The following is a 19,264-nucleotide window of genomic DNA, read 5'->3' on the forward strand; positions in this document are numbered from 1 at the left end:
GATATGTGGTATCTATACAGTCCCTCGTACGGGAAGACACTGTCACCGTGGGACCTCTTCATGCAGTGTCCTCCACCCTGGCTCTGCCATAGGGTTGGAACATGTCAATGTTCCTCACAACGGCCAATGGGCTCACCGCGCAGCAGGCACGCAGTGGGAGCACGGTGCCCTAGACGCGCTACAGCTCCCTACTTCTCACTGCTGGTACAGCAGCAAGAAGCGGCATAGCACAGACCAGGAAAACCTATTCTGCAGGAAACCCTTCCTAAAGCCCGCAGTAACTTTCCTTTCAAGTAGAGACAGATTAGCTGACCCCTCCCTGTTGGCAGTGGTGGGAATACCAGATACTGGCAGGCTCCCAAAGCAGACAGCGAGGACTCTGGTGTCGTTTCCCACAAATGAGATTCATACTCATGAACCTGAAATCCCTCCAAGCTACTGCTGGCGGGGATGGGAGTTCATCTTGTGAATTCTGTGTAAGCCGAGAGCTGTAGAAGGCTTTGGGAGACTTGTAAATGGTCCAGGACTCAGCAAGAAATATTCTCAGCTACCCTGCACCCACAAACATCCTGATTTACAGGCCAACTGAAAGCAGCTACACAGCCTACAAGCCGGGAATGAGGTAAGAGGAATTTCTTGGATACGATGAAAAAGCATGTTCAACCAAGTTGCTCCCCTGGGGTTTATTGGTTACTGATTAAAATGATAAACTAGGAGCCAATCGGTTCTCTTGCACCAAACTTTCTGAGCTATTTATTTTGGAATTTTTTTTCCATGCCATTCCACAAGGATATGAGGAGTAATACCAGCCCTCCGGCTACCCCATACTTTAGAGAAATGCGGCCCATACCCTGACTTTGCTGATGGGGTGTCGGAAGCATTTGTTGTCTCCGGTCTCACTGAGGGTTATGGCATAGAACTGTCCTTTGTTGAGGTAGGTCATGGGGCCCTCCCCCTGCTTCTGACGGAGAGATTTGGTGGCTTCCAGGGTGTACTGAAACGTCCCGCTGTGAAGAGAGAAGAGCGGTCAGCGCAAGCATGTGAATGTTCAGGCCTCACATAGACAGAACTTTACACAAATATTAGCAAACATTTACTCTACATTACAGACAAAACACGCAATATAGCAGCAGAAATGAGTCCAGACCAAGGGTCAGTGCTCTATAATATCCACAGCATTTTTAACCATGGCTCATAAACCAGATGGTTTAAGTGGGGAGAAAGTCCAGGATGTGCTGGGCAAACTCATGCCAGAGAACCGTGGGCAGATCTTGGGATATTCAGCTTAAGAACAAGTCAGACATCAGTGTTTCTCTTCAGTTTATGTATTTGCCCAGTTTTCTTCATATCTAGCCACAACTTACCCAAAAATATCTCAGAATATGAAAACCCCACATTCAAACGTTCACTACTAAGCATTCTTCTCCCTCTCTTACAGGGGGTGTTTTCATCTCGTTTGGTTTGCTTTACAATAAAGGGGCTTGAACTCACAACCTCACACATTCCAGGACAGTGTCCTATCACTGAGCTACATCCTCATTTTAAGAAGAGGTCTTGCTGGAGATTAGACTGCCCTGGAAGTTGGTTGTGATCTTCTACCTCAAACTTCTGGACAGGCATCGTAGGCACATGCCACAAGAGCTGGCCATTTCTTGTTTACAGACCTGCAGAGGGATTCACGGTGAGGCTACTCCAAACTGGGCTTGCAGATGACGGCTTGCGAAAACTGGTGCACTGGCTGCCTTTGCAAACAAGGTTTTATTGTAACACTAGGGTCTGGTGTTTGCTGTCTAGCTCATTGCAGAAAGAGCTGCAGATCTCTGCTCAAATAGAATTTCTTATTTTTTTAAATATTTATTTTATTTATTTATTATGTATACAATATTCTGTCTGTGTGTATGCCTGCAGGTCAGAAGAGGGCACCAGACCCCATTCCAGATGGTTGTGAGCCACCATGTGGTTGCCGGGAATTGAACTCAGGACCTTTGGAAGAGCAGGCAATGCTCTTAACCACTGAGCCATCTCTCCAGCCCCTAGAATTTCTTATTTTTAAGCTACTGTCTATAAAACAAAACACATTGACTTTTTCTAATTCTAAAGACTATATCAATTGTTTAAACTTAATATAATAGGCTCGAACCATATCTTTTCCGTTTGATTTGTCCTTCCAGAAAGACTTGTTTCGGTTTCACTGTGGGATAATGCACAGAAGACGGCATAATAAACTCGCTTTGTGACTCGCTGGTCCCTCTCCTCTGCTCAGTTATGCGGCCCACTCATCCCTCAGTCTCCAGAAGGCAGGGGCCACTCAAACACAAACTCACTAACAGGATTAAGGGAAGTCTACTTTCCGTGTTAAATATATTTTAACTTTAAGAGTAAGAAATCATTTAACTTTTTTTTTTAATTTCTCTTATTTGATAAAAACCTGAGCGTTGGTGTTGGAGAGATGGTTCAGTGGTTAAGAGCACCGCTCTTTCAGAAATCCCAGGTTTGGTTCCCAGCACCCACGTGACAGCTCACAACCATCAGTAACTGTGGCTCCAGGCCAGGGGAAATCCCTCCTCTGGCCTCTATGGGAACCAGGTACACAAGTGGTGCACAGACATACGTGCCGAGAAAAGACCTGACACATAAAGTCATAGAACAAACGGTAAAGGCTGTCAGTTACATGCCTCCTGGTGACCTACCTTGATGCCTGGTCATACATGTAATCCTCAGCTCCGACAGAAGCACTCCGAAATTTCTGAAAATTTTAAATTATACATTTAAAACAAATAGCCTGGGAATATATGTAAACAATAAAAAACAAAAACCAAATGTAAACAATAATGTAGAAGCAACTATATCCTATTCCCATTTCACCCTCTCCTGGAGAGGGAAGATTAGTGTGTTCCCAAGATATCTGCAGGGGTCCTGTGTCTTCAAACATATAAACCATTTTTTTTCAATTTTCTGTTTTTCCTAACAATTTATTTCAACTGCTACAAATACAAAATCAGTGGAAACCTAATTACAGACAAAATGACATACCCAAGGCTGCTAATAGGTGCTTAGAAGCACAGTTTCCAGAGTAGGACCATCAAGGATCAATTTTTAGCTAATTTACCTGACACATGAAAGTGTGTGGTATTTTCTCTGTTAAGGATGACTCATAAACCTGGTGGTGGTGGTGAGGCCAGCCTGGTCTACAGAGCCAGTTCCAAGACAATCAGGTCTACACAGAGAAACCCTGTCCCCTTACCTGCCCCCCCAAAAGTCTGTTCACTGTGTGTGATCACATTAAACAGACTGGCAGAACACTGAAAGTGTGATCGGTAAGCACGAACATTTTGTGTGTGTGTCAGATCCTAGTAAATAGTAACATGCTGACTGAACCCAGTCTTCTAACCACCTCTCCTGGCAGATGTTCTCAGAGACTTTGAGAGGCGGCTCTAAGGTTAGTGTTACACCAACAGCAGCCTTGTGTGTGTGTGTGCACGCGTGCACTGCTACATTGACACAGTTTCAGATTTTAATGCTAAGAGAAGTGACACAGCTCAGTATGTGAAGGGTCTTGTCCACAAACCTGAGGGCCTGAGTTTGATACCCAAAGATCACATAGCAGAAGGGGAAGACTAACATCTGTAAGTTTTCCTCTGACCTCCCCACACACCATGGCCCATGATCACACACAAGAACACACACACAGTATTGGTATAAGAACAGACAGGAGGACCAATGAAACAGAATAGAAGACCCAGATATCAATCCACACATCTTCAAGCACCTGATCTTTGATAAAGAAGCAAAAAATATCAAATGGAAAAAAGAAAGCATATTTAACAAGTGGTGCTGGCATAACAGGATATCAACATGTAGAAGAATGAAAATAGACCCATATCTATCACCATGCACAAAACTGAAGTCCAAATGGATCAAAGACCTCAACATAAAGTCAGCCACACTGAACCTTATAGAAGAGAAAGTGAATGCATTGGCACAGGGAACCACTTCCTAAATAGAACCACAGCAGCACAGACACTGAGAAACAATAAATAGGACCTCCTGAAACTGAAAAGCTTAGGACATGGTCAACAAGACAAAATGACAGCCTACAGAATGGGAAAAGATCTCCACTAACCCCACATCAAACAGAGGTCTGATCTCCGAAATATACAAAGAACTCAAGAAATTGGACACCAAAAGAACAAATAATTCAATAAAAAACGGAGTACAGACCTAAACAGAGAATTCTCAACAGAGGAATCTAAAATGGCTAAAAGACACTTAAGGAAATGTTCAACATCCTTAGTCGTCAGAGAAATGCAAATCAAAACAACTCTGAGATTCCATCTTACACCTGTAAGAATGGCCAAAATCAAAAAACACTGATGACAACTTATGCTGGAGAGGTTGTGGGGGAAAGGGAACACTTCTGCATTGCTGGTGGGAACGCAAACTGGTACAACCCTTTGGATGTCAGTGTGGCAATTTCTCAGAAAATTAGGAAACAACCTTCCTCAAGACCCAGCAATAACACTTTTAGATATATATCCAAAGGATGCTCAATCGTGCCACAAGGACATGTGCTCAACTATGTCCATAGCAGCTTTGTTTATCATAGCTGGAAACAACCTAAGTGCCCCTCGATCAAAGAATGAATAAGGGAAATGTGGTACATTTACACAATGGAGTACTACACAGCAGAAATAAAATAATGACAGCTTGAATTTTGCAGGAAAATGGATAGAGCTAGAAAACATTATTTTGAGTGAGGTAACCCAGACACAAAGGGACAATTATCACATGTACTCATTCATAGGTGGTTTTTAAACATAAAGCAAAGAAAGCCAGCCTACAAACCACAATCCCAGAGAACTTAGACAACAATGAGAACACTAAGAGAGATTTACATAGATCTAATCTACATGGGAAATAGAAAGTAGAAAAAGGCAAGATCTCCTGAGTAAATTGGGAGAATGGGGACCTTGGGGGAGGGTTGAAGGGGGAAGAGGAGAAGCAGGGAAGGGAGCAGAGAAAAATGTAGAGCTCAATAAAAAAAAAAGGTACACACACAAACTCTTGACCTATAAATCAAATATAATATGGGTGAAAGGGCATGCATACATGTTGTCCACACATACGTACATACGGTCCTTCCTCTCTGACCCTGTGAGTCATCTGTTTGTGGAACCTTCTCCTTCCTCTCATCTCCACTCTTTGTCCAAATGCTCTTCAGAGCCCCCACTTATCATGTTCAGAATTCAGCATCATCTAACTCTGCAGTTTCTGTTGGCATACTATAGTCCTTCTCATCTAGTCTTATTCCTCAGACCCAATAAGATGGGCTTCCCTCAGAGTTTCCCCACCCACATGAGCTCTGCACACCGTACAAGAGTCGGTCGACTTAACAATCATGGCGGAGAATCGAATGCACTGCTTTGTTTCTTTCGCCATTGGTCAGTCTGTAAGCCCTTCTGTGAGAATTTCCTAGAGCTTTACCATCTGCTTGGTGCTAGAAGACATATAGAAAATATATAAAATACCGCCTTGGCCTCAAGAAAAAAAAATGGTTGAGAAGAACATATTTACATAAAAAGCAACAACAAAGTAAACTAAAATACAGCAACCAACTGTGCATGGAAGTCCATGGTGAATCTCTCATTCATTCATGTGTCCTAGAGGAAGAATCCATGGTGAATCTCATTCATTCATGTGTCCTAGAGGAAGAAGTCCATGTGAATCTCATTCATTCATGTGTCCTAGAGGAAGAAGTCCATGTGAATCTCTCATTCATTCATGGATCCTAGAGGAAGAATCCATGGTGAATCTCTCATTCATTCACATGTCCTAGAGGAAAGAGCATAGAGTGGGCCTTACCAGGGAGAAACAGAAAGTCTGCAGAGAATCCACCATCTGTGGGCTTTGGTGGACAAAAGCAGCTAAGAAGGGAATTCAGATAAAAGGGAGCCACCTGAGTCAAGGTGAGGCGATGAGTATAAACATCGACAGTAAGGTTAAAAAAATGCCCTGATAAACCATTATGCAACAAAAAAAACTTCCCAAATACCCTTGAGTTTGTTTTGAGTTGGCTAGGCACATAGCCTGCCCTTATGTACGGTTTGTATACACAGTATCATAATTTTTTTTTTAAAGAAAACATCTGTGGACAAACTAAGAAGGGGAAAACTCATGGTCTAGATGGTCACAGTCCACTGCAGTAGACATATGTGCTGTGTAAGCCTAAGTTAACAAACACTCAAATGCCCCTTTACTCAGCCAGCTAAGTTGTTAAATCTGGCTGTCGACTTAGCCTATTGGAAGGCACGGAAAAAAGTGTTCATTGTTACCGAAAGTTCTGTTCAGCTGGACTGGTCTATGGCTCAGAATTAGGAAATTGTGATGTGGGCGCGTACCCTGATGTTTTCTAAGGTGTTTGAGGAAGTGGCTTTGGATAGGAAGGATGATTTCCAAGGTCTGAGCTTCAAGGACGCTGCAACAATTCCAGCAACCGTGGGAGTCAGCATTAAGGAGCATGGCTATATGAATCTTTCCATGCTCTGGGCTTAGTGGCCTAAGGAAGGGACAGGGGGCTGCACACACTGGACTTGTGAAACCCATGTTTTTACTCTCCCAGGTGGTGTGGGAACATACGATACTGTGAGAACTTATCTCACTGGCAATAAAAGCAGGCCAACACCAGAGTTCTGTTCCAGTTCTTAAATGTCTATGTGTAAGAAAGCGGACGCCACCTATGTGATCATCTTTCCTCATTGTTAATTTTTCTTTGATTCTTTTATATTATCTTTATAGTCTTTTTTTTTTTAAACTAAGTAGACAGTCCACTTAGAAAACATCACCGTCATTTAGATGTTCACTTGGTACGTGGCATGGGCCTAGATGATTTAGGGTTGAGAATTAGGGCCCAAATGCTTTTCTGACCACTGTTGTCAGGGGCCTCCACTCCACGCAGAGCCTTTAGTACTGCGTATAGCATCATAAAAAGGCCAGCAGACACAGACCGCTGCACCCCGCCACAGTTTCATGCAAAACAGTTACCGATTTCTTACTCATCTGGACTCGGTAAAGAAATGATAATACTGTGTATACAAACCGTACATAAGGGCAGGCCATGTGCCTAGCCAACTCAAAACAAACTCAAGAGTATTTGGATTTTTTTGTTTGTTTGTTTCATAATGGTGTATCTGGGCATTTTTTTTAACCTTACTGGCCCTTTGCTTATATATTATAGTTTCCAATTTGGTATTTTTATGGAGAGCGAGTGTGTGTGGGTACGTGTGTGTGTGTGTGTGTGTGTGTGTGTGTGTGTGTGTATGTTCGCTTCTCTTTCTTTTCGTTTGGATTTTTTTCCTCTTATTTATTTGCTTTGTTTTATTCTGGATTGTTTTATTTGCCCATTTCTTTACCTCTTTTTTTTTTTTAAAGATTTATTATGTATACAGTGTTCTGCCTGCTTGCATCCCTGCCCACCAGAAGAGGGCACCACATCTCATTACATATGGTTGTGAACCTCGATGTGGTTACAGGAACTGAACTCAGGACCTCTGGAAGAATAGCGGATGCTCCCAACCATTTGGATGGGGAGGTGGAGTGGATCTGGGAGAAGATGAGAGAGGGAACCACGATCAGAACATACTGGATGAAAAAAATATATTTTCAACTAAAAAGTGTGAGAACATAGATTAGGTCCTCACACATCAGCATATTTAAAATGGCTATTAGCATTCTGGTTTTGGTCTTGAGAGGCAAAGAGAAGACATATGCTAAGAATATATACCACAATAAGACAAGCATTATCTGTGGGAAAATCTGAGTCAGTTAAACAGAGCTATGTCTTTTCTCACTGGTTTCAACTTTCTCGTTCGTTCAATCATTTGCCTGAGTGTGCTAAAGACTCTCTTCACGCCAGCTGGTGAGCCACGCGTGAAAGGTGCCGTGTTAAGCAAGACCAGAGCAGGTCCCATCTTTACGAATGTTTCTAGAAGGGCAGAGCATGCATCATACTCTTGCAAAAAGAGAAAGAAAAATCCAAGGCTAGGATGTCACTCAGTGGTAGCACAGTGGCTCGGTAGTTGTAGGCCAAGTTCAGTCCTCATTACGAACTGTGCTATCACCATGTTAGAGCCGGCATGTTCTGTGAGAGCAAGTCACAGCCCAGGAGAACCACACCCTGTCCTGACTTCCCAGCCACAATGCTCCTGGTGTAACACAGACAAGGCTGACAAGGGAGGCACCATCCTCCGCTGAACCCCACATTCACAGTATCACAGCTACCAACGTGAGCCCCAGCTCCTCTGAGTAACTGTAGCTTTCTGAGCAGACACCCTGGGCCTGCCATGTTGGACTCACGCCACCTCCAGAACAAGGACTATAGCGATGCCCAGGTTTACATTTTGCAAGTTCCAACCCTAACTGCTCCGTTCCCTCGCACTTTCTCCCGTGGCAAACAAATGTGATTAATTCATCCAGAATCCCCAGACACTCCTAGGGTTTGCTGGAATGAAGTTCTAGGTTTTAGACAAGTTCTCCTTAATCAAATTCTCCTGAAGAATGATTTCACAGTCACGCTTACGCCACCTGGCAAGGAGACGGTTAACGACCACAGACTCGTAGATCTACGATCTGTATATCACAGATCATGGGCTCACAGGTCATTCAGTTCAGTTCACACCAGTGGAAAAACATCTACAAAGCAAACTCTGCCTTCTCTGACTGGAGGGAGCAGAGCTAGCTTCCCTTTTGCATCCAGGGAATTTGCTAACTCAAGGACTCCAAGAAGCTCCAGGACAACAGCTTCCTTCACACCCGTCTTCATCTGAACCACACACAAATCTGACCACAGGTCTCCCAGAAAGTGTGGCCGTTCCCTGGTCCACATCCACACACTCTGTGACTGACATATCTCTACACCAATGGCAATCCACACATAAAAAATCCTGGGCTTCCCAGGAGACTGAGCGATGGCCTCGGCTACCTGCTTTTCTCCAGCAGCACTCCTGGGCTCCTGGGAGCAAGAACCCAACAGTATCAGACTACAAGATTCCTGACTCAGATTAAAACTACAAAAGGCTGTTGTTGACCTTAAGTGATGTCACATAAGCTGGTTGGCAGATTTTTTTTTTCCTTTTTATTACAAGGTCATTAAAAGTCTAGTTGTAAAACTACCAAATTCAAGGAAATGTGATCGCCCCTCGGGGCAAAGAATGGCTTAGCTCTGACTGAGGTCACTCCCGAGTTCCACTGTGACAGGAACCCACAAGCATCCGGTGCCAGCCGTGGCAGGGTTGCTAGTGTCTCTTTGAGAGCAACTGCTGCTGGCCAACCTGTTGTGCTCTGGTCCCTACCTGAAAGATAAGCAATATCTATTGGATAGATAAGGAACATTCAGATTTTAAACAAACATTGTGTGGGTCATTGTCTTATGCAATAGAATTAATGAGAATCTCAAAGCAACACTTCTCCGAGGAGACAAGTGAACAGACAGTTTGCCTGGTTGCTGTAATGACCACTCCTCCTAAGAAAACACAGATGGCAATCCCAAAACAGTTGTCACTTAGAATGCTGCTGCTGTGGTGTGGCTGTGCCCCTTAAGGCTCATGTCTAAGAACTTGAGCCCCAACACAGGAGTCTTAGGAGGTGGTAGTGATATCTCACTTGTATTCTAATAAATAAAGCTTGCCTGAGGATCAGAGAGTAAGACAGCCCCACTGGTCAGCCTTTCAGGCCAGGCAGTGGTGACACACACCTTTAATCCCAGTAGCGACACTAGTTGCCATAGAAACCGGATGGTAGTGGTGCTTGCCTTTAATCCCAGCCCTAGACAGGAATATAAGATGGGAGGAGACAGCTCTCAGACAGTCTCATTCAGAGGATTGAGGCAAGATCGCCATTTTGGACTAAGGCAGAGGTAACAGCCAGTGGCTGTTTTGCTTTTCTGACCTTCAGGCAAGCTTTATTTGCTAAAATCCAGATGAAATATCACTACAGATGGGTCACATAAACTAGCCTCCAGTACGAACGGTGAGCTCATTATGGCCAGCACAGGGCTGTAGTGAAAACGAATTTGTCATCTGTCACGGGCATGTAGCCCTTCCACCCTTCTGCCTTGTAACAACAATCATCATCAGATGGGGCTCATAGCTCTTAGGTGTCTCTGTCCCAACAGCACTGAACAGGAAGCCAGATGAGGACACTTGGCATGCTGCCAATGCACTTGCTTCTCTCAGGGAACCAGCAGTCTCTGCACACCCTGCTTTAGAGGCCCAGGAAAGCTAAAAACCAAAAAGCCAATGGCTAGGTCAAGAACTGGAGACGGCGCCTACCGTGATATCCTCAATGGATAACCCAAGATTCCACGGCAGTGAATGGACACAGAATCTTTCCAAACTTAGTAAATGTGCTGAACAACTAGGTATCAATATACACACGGGAGCCCAGCCTTGCTTCATACCATGTCTAAAACAGACATGGCTCAGCAGAGAGGGTCTGACAAGCTGCATTCAGTCTCCAAGATCCACGTGACGGAAAGACAATGTGACGCAGGAAAGCTGTCCTCTGACCTCCATCGGCATGTGCACACACAAAAGAACTCAAAATAATAATAACTAAACCAGGTGGAGACGGCATACACCTTTAATCCCAGCACTCAGGAGGCGGAGGCAGGTCAACCTCTGGGTTTGAAGCCGGCCTGGTCTACAGAGCAGGTTACAGAATGGCCAGAGTTACACAGAGAAACCCTGTCTCAAAAAGCCTATTAATAATAATAATAATAAATGCAAATTTAGAGCCAGACATATTGGTGCATGCTTTTAGGCCCAGCGCTTGAGAAGCAGAGACAGGTAGATATCTCTGTGAGTTTGAGGACAGGCTGGGCTACATACTGAGTTCCAGGATAGTCAGCGCCACATAGATCCTTTCTTCAAAAGATAGATAGATAAATAAAATCAGAAAAAAATTATAAAATTATTTTTAAGTGGATCAGAAATCAACATCTAAAAGGGGAAAGTACTAGCTATCTAGAAATTCATACAAGAGAATTGCTGAGACATTGGTTTAGAGACACACGAGAAAATTGTTGAGAACGCGTTAAGGCATTGATGACAAAAGACATCTTAACATTTAAAAGAATAAACTACAAGACAAATTTGATAAGATAAATTTGATCTGATTATATGATGCAGACTCACTAAAGCATATAGATGATAGTGACTTATATCCATTCCCCTAACCTAAAGAACTCTTTACAGTTTAATAAAAAAAAAAAATAAAAGTTGCCAAAGACTTGAACAGACACTCCACATAAGATAAAAGGCAAACAATTACACGAAACAGTACTCAGACACAGGGGACAGCATAGTAGTGCAGACGATTGGAAACAGCAGAAAGAACAGACGCCACCGAGCAATTTCTAAACCAGCTGCAGTTAAGCAGACTAGTCATATGGGCATGCAGTGTGGAGAGCAGGAAAACCCTGCATCACTGATGAGAGTGAAAATAACTCATAAGCGCTGTATTTTATCTATGCACCTCATAAAACCCACTACCACCTCACAGTCCAGCAGTCAACTCCAGCCCTAGACACCCGCCAGAAATGAAGGACCACACTCACTAAAACATACACCTGTCTGTTCAGCAAAGCCTTCATCATGATAACCCCAAACTGGAAGCAACCAATACCCACTTACTAGCGGACTGGTCAATAAACTGTGATATGTACTCACCTAGGAATACTGGTCAGAGATTTAAAGACACAGACTGTTTACAGACAAGCAAAAATAAATCCAAAAATATGCTAAATGAAAGAAGACAATATAAAAGAATATAGTGCATTCACCTTCCATGGAATTTTACAGGAAGGAACGCTACAGTGACAGAGGCCGATTAGCAATTGCCAAGAGCCAGGAGAAGGAATGTTTCAAGGTCAAAGACGTTCATTTTAGGGTAAAAAATTTCTACACTGTGCCTCTGACATTGATACCCAACTGTAAATAATTACTAAAATTCTACATTTATGCACTTAGAACTTGAGAATCTAAAACATGTAGATAAACAAAACGGTTGTGCTGTGATGTGTTTGAGCCCCAGAATCCTCTCAGCTCTCTATTTGTTACAAAGTATACACGCATAAACATTGGATTATTGACAACACAACCAACTTCCAGAATATTCAAGCGGACAAAAGCTGCAAAGAGCTACACTGTCTAAAAAAAAAAAAAAAAAAATGGCATGCAACATTTTTAGCTCTACCATCTGGAAAGTTCCAAAGAGCTGAAGGTGAGAACTGCACAGCATAAGCTTCTCCTAACCCCACATAAATAACTAAGATTTAAAGCAAAACAAAATATAATCTAAGAGACAGGCAGAAATATTCCTCCACGTATTTAAACATACCAAATTACCGGCAAACGCTCCTTTTCATGCAGCCCCTTAAATGGAGAACGAGAATGCTGTGTGTTCTGGGACTCACCTCGGGCGCCCCGTCCTTGAAGCTCTCACTGTAGGTGCTGTCGGGGGTGCTGCGCTGGTCGTCCTTGAGATAGGAACTGTGGCAGGCTATGGAGGGCAGGTCGTACTGCGTCTGTTCGAAGATGACCACGCGCTGCTCCTCGCCGTCCGCGCGGGGATAGTGCACCGGAGGCGCCACAAACACCGGCGTGAAGTCCTCGGCTTTGACCACGGTGATGCCTGACACCGGGATGACTGCCGGGCTCTCGCTGATGGACACGCTGTACTGCTCACGCTTCGAGCTCTCCACGTGGTCCTGGCTGAGACACAGGTTAACTGGGACCGTCTTCAGCACCTGCACACGGTTTTCGCCTCCGCTCAGAGTGCTCTGGGCTTCGCTGGGGCCGAGGCAGTTTCTGTGTGTTCAGAGCCATGACATGATAAAATTAGAACAAACCTCCACTTTTAAAACCTGATAGATAGTACAACCTTTGCAGGTAGCCATCCTGCTAAACCAGGAGCAGAAGGGCTGGAGGGAACTTCATAATGGGGTGCCGTGGATCTTTGTGTCATTAGAACTAAGACAGCTAAGTATGTGTGCCCCTGAGTGACACAGTGAAGTCTCAACTTTCTATAGAACATACACCCCACTTTTTAAAAAGGTTTAACGGTGGCCCCAAATCTGCCCACGGCTTGACAGCTACCATTCAGCTCTGCAGAAACAGAAGACCTGGGAGACTGAATATCAGAGGAGCCAGGAAGACATGTCAAGGCAGTTTCCTTATTGGCAAGAGAAATCTATTAACACGTCAGACACATGAGGAGGGAGGATAGAAGGACCAGTCTAAAGTAAAATTAACTCTTAAAACCTAACTCCAACCCTGCATAAGTACAATCTGTACTCCAGAAGGCAGAGGCAGGGGGATCCTCAAGTTCAAGGCCAACATAGCAAGTTCCGGGCCAGCCAGGCCTACACAGTGAAACTGTTTTAATTAAATATAAACTCTGAACATCTAACAATAAGTAGAATTGTGATATTATTTCTTCAAATAAACAAATCAAAAGGAGAAGTATGAAATATTGTGACGTTTGAGGCAGTGACTGAAACTGGATTTAGCAATATTTAATACTGCTAATTTAGTTGTTGGTAAGATTTTATTTATAATAAACTTCATTTATTTATAATAAATGCCCTTTTTAGAGATACAAATCGGAAGCAAAGATGAAATGACAGTGAAATTTAAGGTGTTTGAGGAGAGCACGGTGGCTAACAGGAAAACAGAAAGACTGTGGTTGCTGCCCTGCACGGGGATGGCGATAGGGCTCGTGGCTCCATTCTCTGGTGATGGGTGCAAACTCTCCAAAGGGGAAAAAGATCACCATGGTGACTCATGCATGCAATCCCAGCAACTGGGAGATTAACTCTGAAGCCAGCCTGGGCTACTTACTGAGTTCCAGGCCAACCTGGGCTATCATCAAGTGAAACCTTGTCTCAGTCAGAGAGAGAGAGAGAGAGAGAGAGAGAGAGAGAGAGAGAGAGAGAGAGAGAGAGAGAGAGAGGAGGAGGAGGAGGAGGAGGAGGAGGAGGAGAAGAAGAAGAAGAAGAAGAAGAAGAAGAAGAAGAAGAAGAAGAAGAAGAAGAAGAAGAAGAAGAAAGAAAGAAAGAAAGACACGGCAATTTGAAGGGTTAACAGGAAGCATATTTTTTACATTTTGTGAAACAAAGTAAAAAATGATCATTACACTTTCATCAGCTAAGAAATAACAGTTCAGGGACAGTCCTGTATTTATTACTTTAGGGGTTTAAGAAAGTGCTTACGGTGGGGGCGGGGGGGGGGGGTTGTAAGTACCACGACTGTGGTATAGAGAAAGAAAGCGGTCCAGAAAGGTAAGTTTTGGCAGGATATAATGAGATACTTTTTAAAAAATGATCTTGTTAACAGAGGCCCTCTGCTCGGTTAAGCTTGTGAAAAGGGAATTTGTGTATGGCTTTCCAGTACACAGAGAAGAGAAAGTACGAGGTTTTATTGACCCTCTTCTTTGTTCATTGTGATGTGAACTGAGTTACTTTTTTTTTTTTTTTTTTTTTTTTTTTGGTTTTTTGAGACAGGGTTTCTCTGTGGTTTTGGAGCCTGTCCTGGAACTAGCTCTGTAGACCAGGCTGGTCTCAAACTCACAGAGATCCGCCTGCCTCTGCCTCCCAAGTGCTGGGATTAAAGGCGTGTGCCACCACCTCCCAGCTGAACTGAGTTACTTTTATCTAGCATGACCTTCATGGGGTCAACTGGCATATTTTGTTGAAAGAAATAACTGTTTGGATAAAGTTGGTTTTCTCAAGAATCAAGCTCTCCCAGTTTCTCTCCATAAAGGATAAGCAAGAGTCTCTGCGCTTACCTACCAAGCAAGAGGTGACGATTGTAGCTATGAATTTTCAGCAAGAACTTCAAAGGAAAGCTTCAGAAAGAAGGACTCTCCATAAACCAAGCCAGCAGAAAGATTCGCGAGTAGCTGAGGCTGTCACGGATATGCAGCAGTGACTCTAAGAATTAACTTCCCGAAGAATACACTCTACAGGTCTACAGACATGGCTTTAAGCGCTAAACTGTTCTCGTGGCCAAATAACAGAGTGATCACACGGAAGACACAGTGAAGGTCTAGACATGTTTGAAATGACTCCAACGAGCCAAACGATGTCAAAGTTCAGGCCACCCATTTGATCAGCATTTCATAAAAGCCCCGTTCCGAATACTCCATGGAATGTTAATGGATGCTCCGTGAAAAGAGGAACCCATTATAAAAATCAGAGTTAGAAAACAAACAGGGACAAACTATGTTTCCATAACAAGACCACCTTAGTGGATCCAAGCAAGACTCAATGAACGCCCTTGGGCGTTCCGTCATCTCTTTTGCTGTAGTCTAGGACTTACTAACCCATTTCACCCAGGACCATCAGCACTGAAGGCGGGCTGCAAATGGGCTCTTCTACACAAACTATAACATGACAATGGCCCCTTAGCCACCTGAGACCCAGCACACACAGTACTACTGGCTTGCCAAAAGATTCTTATCTCTCTTTAGTCTATTTCAAGCCAGATTTCTTCATTCTCTGCTTATTATAAGAACGTGAATATTAAGCAAAAAGCCCAAGTCAAAATATCTTTCAGTGTTCTTATTATTAAGTAAATAAGCAAATTACAGAGCTATACAAACCTAGTCAAATTGTTCATATAAAAATTCATAGATTCCTCTTTGGCCTCGGCGGCAAGATGAGGAAAGAAGTGTCATTGGAAAGCACAGCCATAAGACGCACACCTTGTGCTGCCAGTGTGGCTCCAAGGCCTGCCACCTTCAGAAAGAGTCAACCAGTGGCAAATGTGGCTTCACTGCCAAGTGCGAGAGAAATTAGGAGATGAGGCACCTAAAAATTGTCTATTGAAGATTTGGACATGGTTCCTATGAAGGGATCCATGAAGATCCCAAGAGGGCAGCTGTTGAAGTATCCAGCTCATCTTGAGGATTTCAATTCATCATAACATAAATGTTCTAGTTTCAAAAAAAAAATTCATAGATTCAGGAAGACTTAATGCCACAGAATTTCAAAAATACAACTCCCCCAAACGGGGGGCAGAGACGAGACAGGTGATTTGTGGGGCAACAGCTGAGCAAAGCATTTAGTCCCTTCTGGTCCCCTTCTTCACATAATCCTATCAGAAGAGAAGGGACCCTGCAGTCACTCCAGACTGCGACAGCAGGCATGAAATCCTGCTGAGACAGGACGGGAAGCCATCTACGTCACAACCGAAAGGTGACAAGCTACACATGCCAAGAGACATCCTCCACCTGGCTTCATCAGAAATAAGTCGCGATTGCCCCTTTCTGTCTTCCTGTCACCCAGCTCCTTAGCTCCACTGGGTGGCATACGATCTCCTAACATCTGGCGGCTGCTGGCAGCCACTCAGAGTCTCTACCAGTCACCTCTCTGGGCTCAGTACTGCATTTCCCTCACCTAGGGAATCCTTGGAGAGTCTCATTCCCTAAGGACGGGACTGCAGGAGAATGTGAGACTAAGCAGAGACTGCAATCAGCAGCAGCCTCTTCATGGCTACCACCCTGAGCTCCTCATGAGCGCCTCATCTGAGGGAACTTGCTGATGACCCTCTGGATGCACAGGAAAACCTGCCTTTTCCTAGCAAGAGATCAAGATTTGGTCCAGACTCCCAAAAGACAGACAAAAACAAGGCTTTGACCCTACCTCTTTTAAAAACAAACTTCCAGCTCAAGTTATACTTGTGATCTAATTTTATGTGCATCAATGGTTTGCCTACAGGCACCTATGGGTAGTGCTTGCACGCCGGGGACCCATGGAGATCACAAGAGGGTAACAGAGCCCCCGAAACTGGAGTTAGGAAGATTGTGAACCACCATGTGGGTGCTGGGACTCAAACCCAGGTCCTGAGCAAGAAAAACAATTGCTCACTGAGTCTCTCTACAGGCTGTTTGGGGGGTGGGCAGTTTTTGGAGACAGGGTCTCTCTATGTATTCCTGGCTGTCTAGGAACTCAATATGGCCTCATCCTCAGAGATCTGCCTTCCTCTGCTTCCCAAGGGCTGGGGTCAAAGGTGTGTGCCATTGTACCTGGCTATCTTTTGCAACAAACATAGAAAAGGAGTCATTTCTAGGGGCAAACGTATTCCTTTACGTGGATCGTACCTTTTATCCTGGTCTTCTTGGCTGTCGCTTGCTTTGCTCACAGACAGAAGTCTCTTGTCTCGAGGAACCTGGAAATCAACAGAGAACTGTCAGACTCAATGACCACATGCAGAGGAAGACACCAACACAGGCAAAGAGGTGCAATGGAACTCTCTGAAGAAGTAGAAGGTTACTGTTGGGAAATGATGAATGAGTAGCCTGGGTGGAAGCAGAGACAGAGGGGTGACCAGTGCTCGTCCACGCTAATCGTGAGTCAGCTGACCCAAGAGATGCTCCTATGTGTCCCAGTCTCTGCAACAGGTGAGACAGAGTCATGTGTATGGGGTGAAGATGGGCATGAAAGAAAGTAAACCATTGAGAAACATGGAGTAAGCTTCCTCTCAGGTGCTCACGAGAGCGTGGGGAAGGTCCTGGGTGGGACTTGGTGGTTGAACGAGTCAGTTAAAGAGCATCTAATAGAAGCACTCCATAACCCCTGGCTAAGAAGCTGTCTTCAGTCTTTCTAATGCATTTCATTCCTAAGCATGACGCCAACATATCACCAGACACATTACTGAAAATTCTCTGAGTAAAGGGAGACGCCACCCAATCCAGACATATGCATAGTAAATGGTTTGGATTTGGTTGCATTGGTAGAGTCTTTGCATTTGATTTGGGACTTGTTTGTTTGTGGGTAACTTTGAAGAGCTTCTTCTTAGCCAACAGTATCAGTGAGATAAACACACCGACGGGGAGGATATAAATAGGCTCCTCTAAGAATTCCCATGGCTTCCACTCAGCCAAATACATTTACAAGCTGAGTTGGCTGAACTAAGAGAGGGGTAAAAGTCATTAGGAAGTTGGAAACCTAAAGTTTGACCACTCAAGTCTAAGTCAGACTCAGTCCTGTGTTCCTCATCTGTACACTGGACTTCCGGATAATTCTGAACTCAGAGGTCTGTGGTGGGGTTGGAGCTCTGTGTCCAAGCACTCAGGTGTGGCTGGTACTTTATCCAGGTAAGCCAGCTATAAGGTCTCCGTTCATCCTTCCTGCAGGAGACGCGGGGTCAGCACACTTGCTGTCTTATCTCCTCCTGTGACATTGTCTGCCATGTCACCATGCTGTAAAGAAGGCCCTGGCCAGTCACCAGTGCTGTGTGCTTAGATCCTCCATCCTCCAGGGTCATAAGCAAAACAAACTTCAACACTTTATGAATTATCTGGGGTATTCAGAAATGGAAAATGGACTCAGACATAAGCTAAACCGTCTTTTAGGTATCTAACTCAATCTGTTATGTTTTTCAGGCATGTTTAAAATGCATGGAAAGGTCATACTTAACTTTGGAGGAACTACTGCTGCTGGGAGTCCTTAGGAGGCCATCACTTAAAGAAAAGGACGTGATTTGGGTGTCCGGTAAGTTTTGTGCAAATTCTCTACCCTGTATCTCACAATATTCGCTGATAGATTTGAGCTTGAGTCATGATGTTTACGTACATGCAAGAGGAGATAACGCAGCCAGTCCCCTATTTCCCAACATCCAGCTGCCCATACTCAGTCTCTGAGTCTCTGATCTTGTGGTGTTGTGAGGGCCAGAGTTATATTACATGATTTAATTACTGTGCCTCAGAGATCTATGAAACAAAAATGCCCCTGATCTGAAGCCACTTGCCCCAGGACAGACAGCTCCTGGAGGGCTGGAGGCTGCTGTTTACAGGAGATTAACAAGCCACATTCTCATTCCCCTAAACAAGTTTGTTGGACCCATCTGCACCAGGTGTGCTTGATCACATGTGAGGGAGGTATGTGGGCAGGAAATGTCAGGATGTGTGCTTGCCAGATTGACTGGCAGGAGGAGCGCAGGCAGGAAGTACATCAGGATGTATACTTGCCCCTGATTGGACCTCGTGGGAAATGCCCTGCAAGTCCTGACTCAGGGCCATTTCAGAGAACCAGGTAAGGACCTGGCCAGAGCCACCCACCTGGCAAGTATTTAAAGCGTGCTTCAGATTTGGCTTTAAGGTGTGGCGTTTGTCTTCGTCTCTACCAATGGGATCAACAGTAAACCTGGTATTAATGACTAATTTACTTGGTCTCAAGGTTAGCCAATCTTTTGTACTAACACAAACC

At 44.2% G+C, this 19,264-nt stretch overlaps 1 protein-coding gene across 2 annotated transcripts in view; it reads right to left on the minus strand.

Annotated features, from left to right (window-relative positions):
• Grhl2 (grainyhead like transcription factor 2) overlaps positions 1-19,264 on the minus strand; it is a 124,741-nt gene that overhangs the window by 72,245 nt on the left and 33,232 nt on the right. For both annotated transcript variants that reach the window (XM_075961180.1, XM_075961179.1), the window contains exons 3-6: positions 17,158-17,225; positions 12,470-12,863; positions 2,691-2,746; positions 851-1,007 (exon numbers count right to left, since the gene is read on the minus strand). In XM_075961180.1, the coding sequence (XP_075817295.1) occupies positions 851-1,007; positions 2,691-2,746; positions 12,470-12,863; positions 17,158-17,225 (675 nt within the window). The remainder of the gene's footprint in view (positions 1-850; positions 1,008-2,690; positions 2,747-12,469; positions 12,864-17,157; positions 17,226-19,264) is intronic.

Source organism: Microtus pennsylvanicus, chromosome 2 (genome assembly GCF_037038515.1).
Source record: "Microtus pennsylvanicus isolate mMicPen1 chromosome 2, mMicPen1.hap1, whole genome shotgun sequence".
Taxonomy (NCBI): Eukaryota; Metazoa; Chordata; class Mammalia; order Rodentia; family Cricetidae; genus Microtus; species Microtus pennsylvanicus.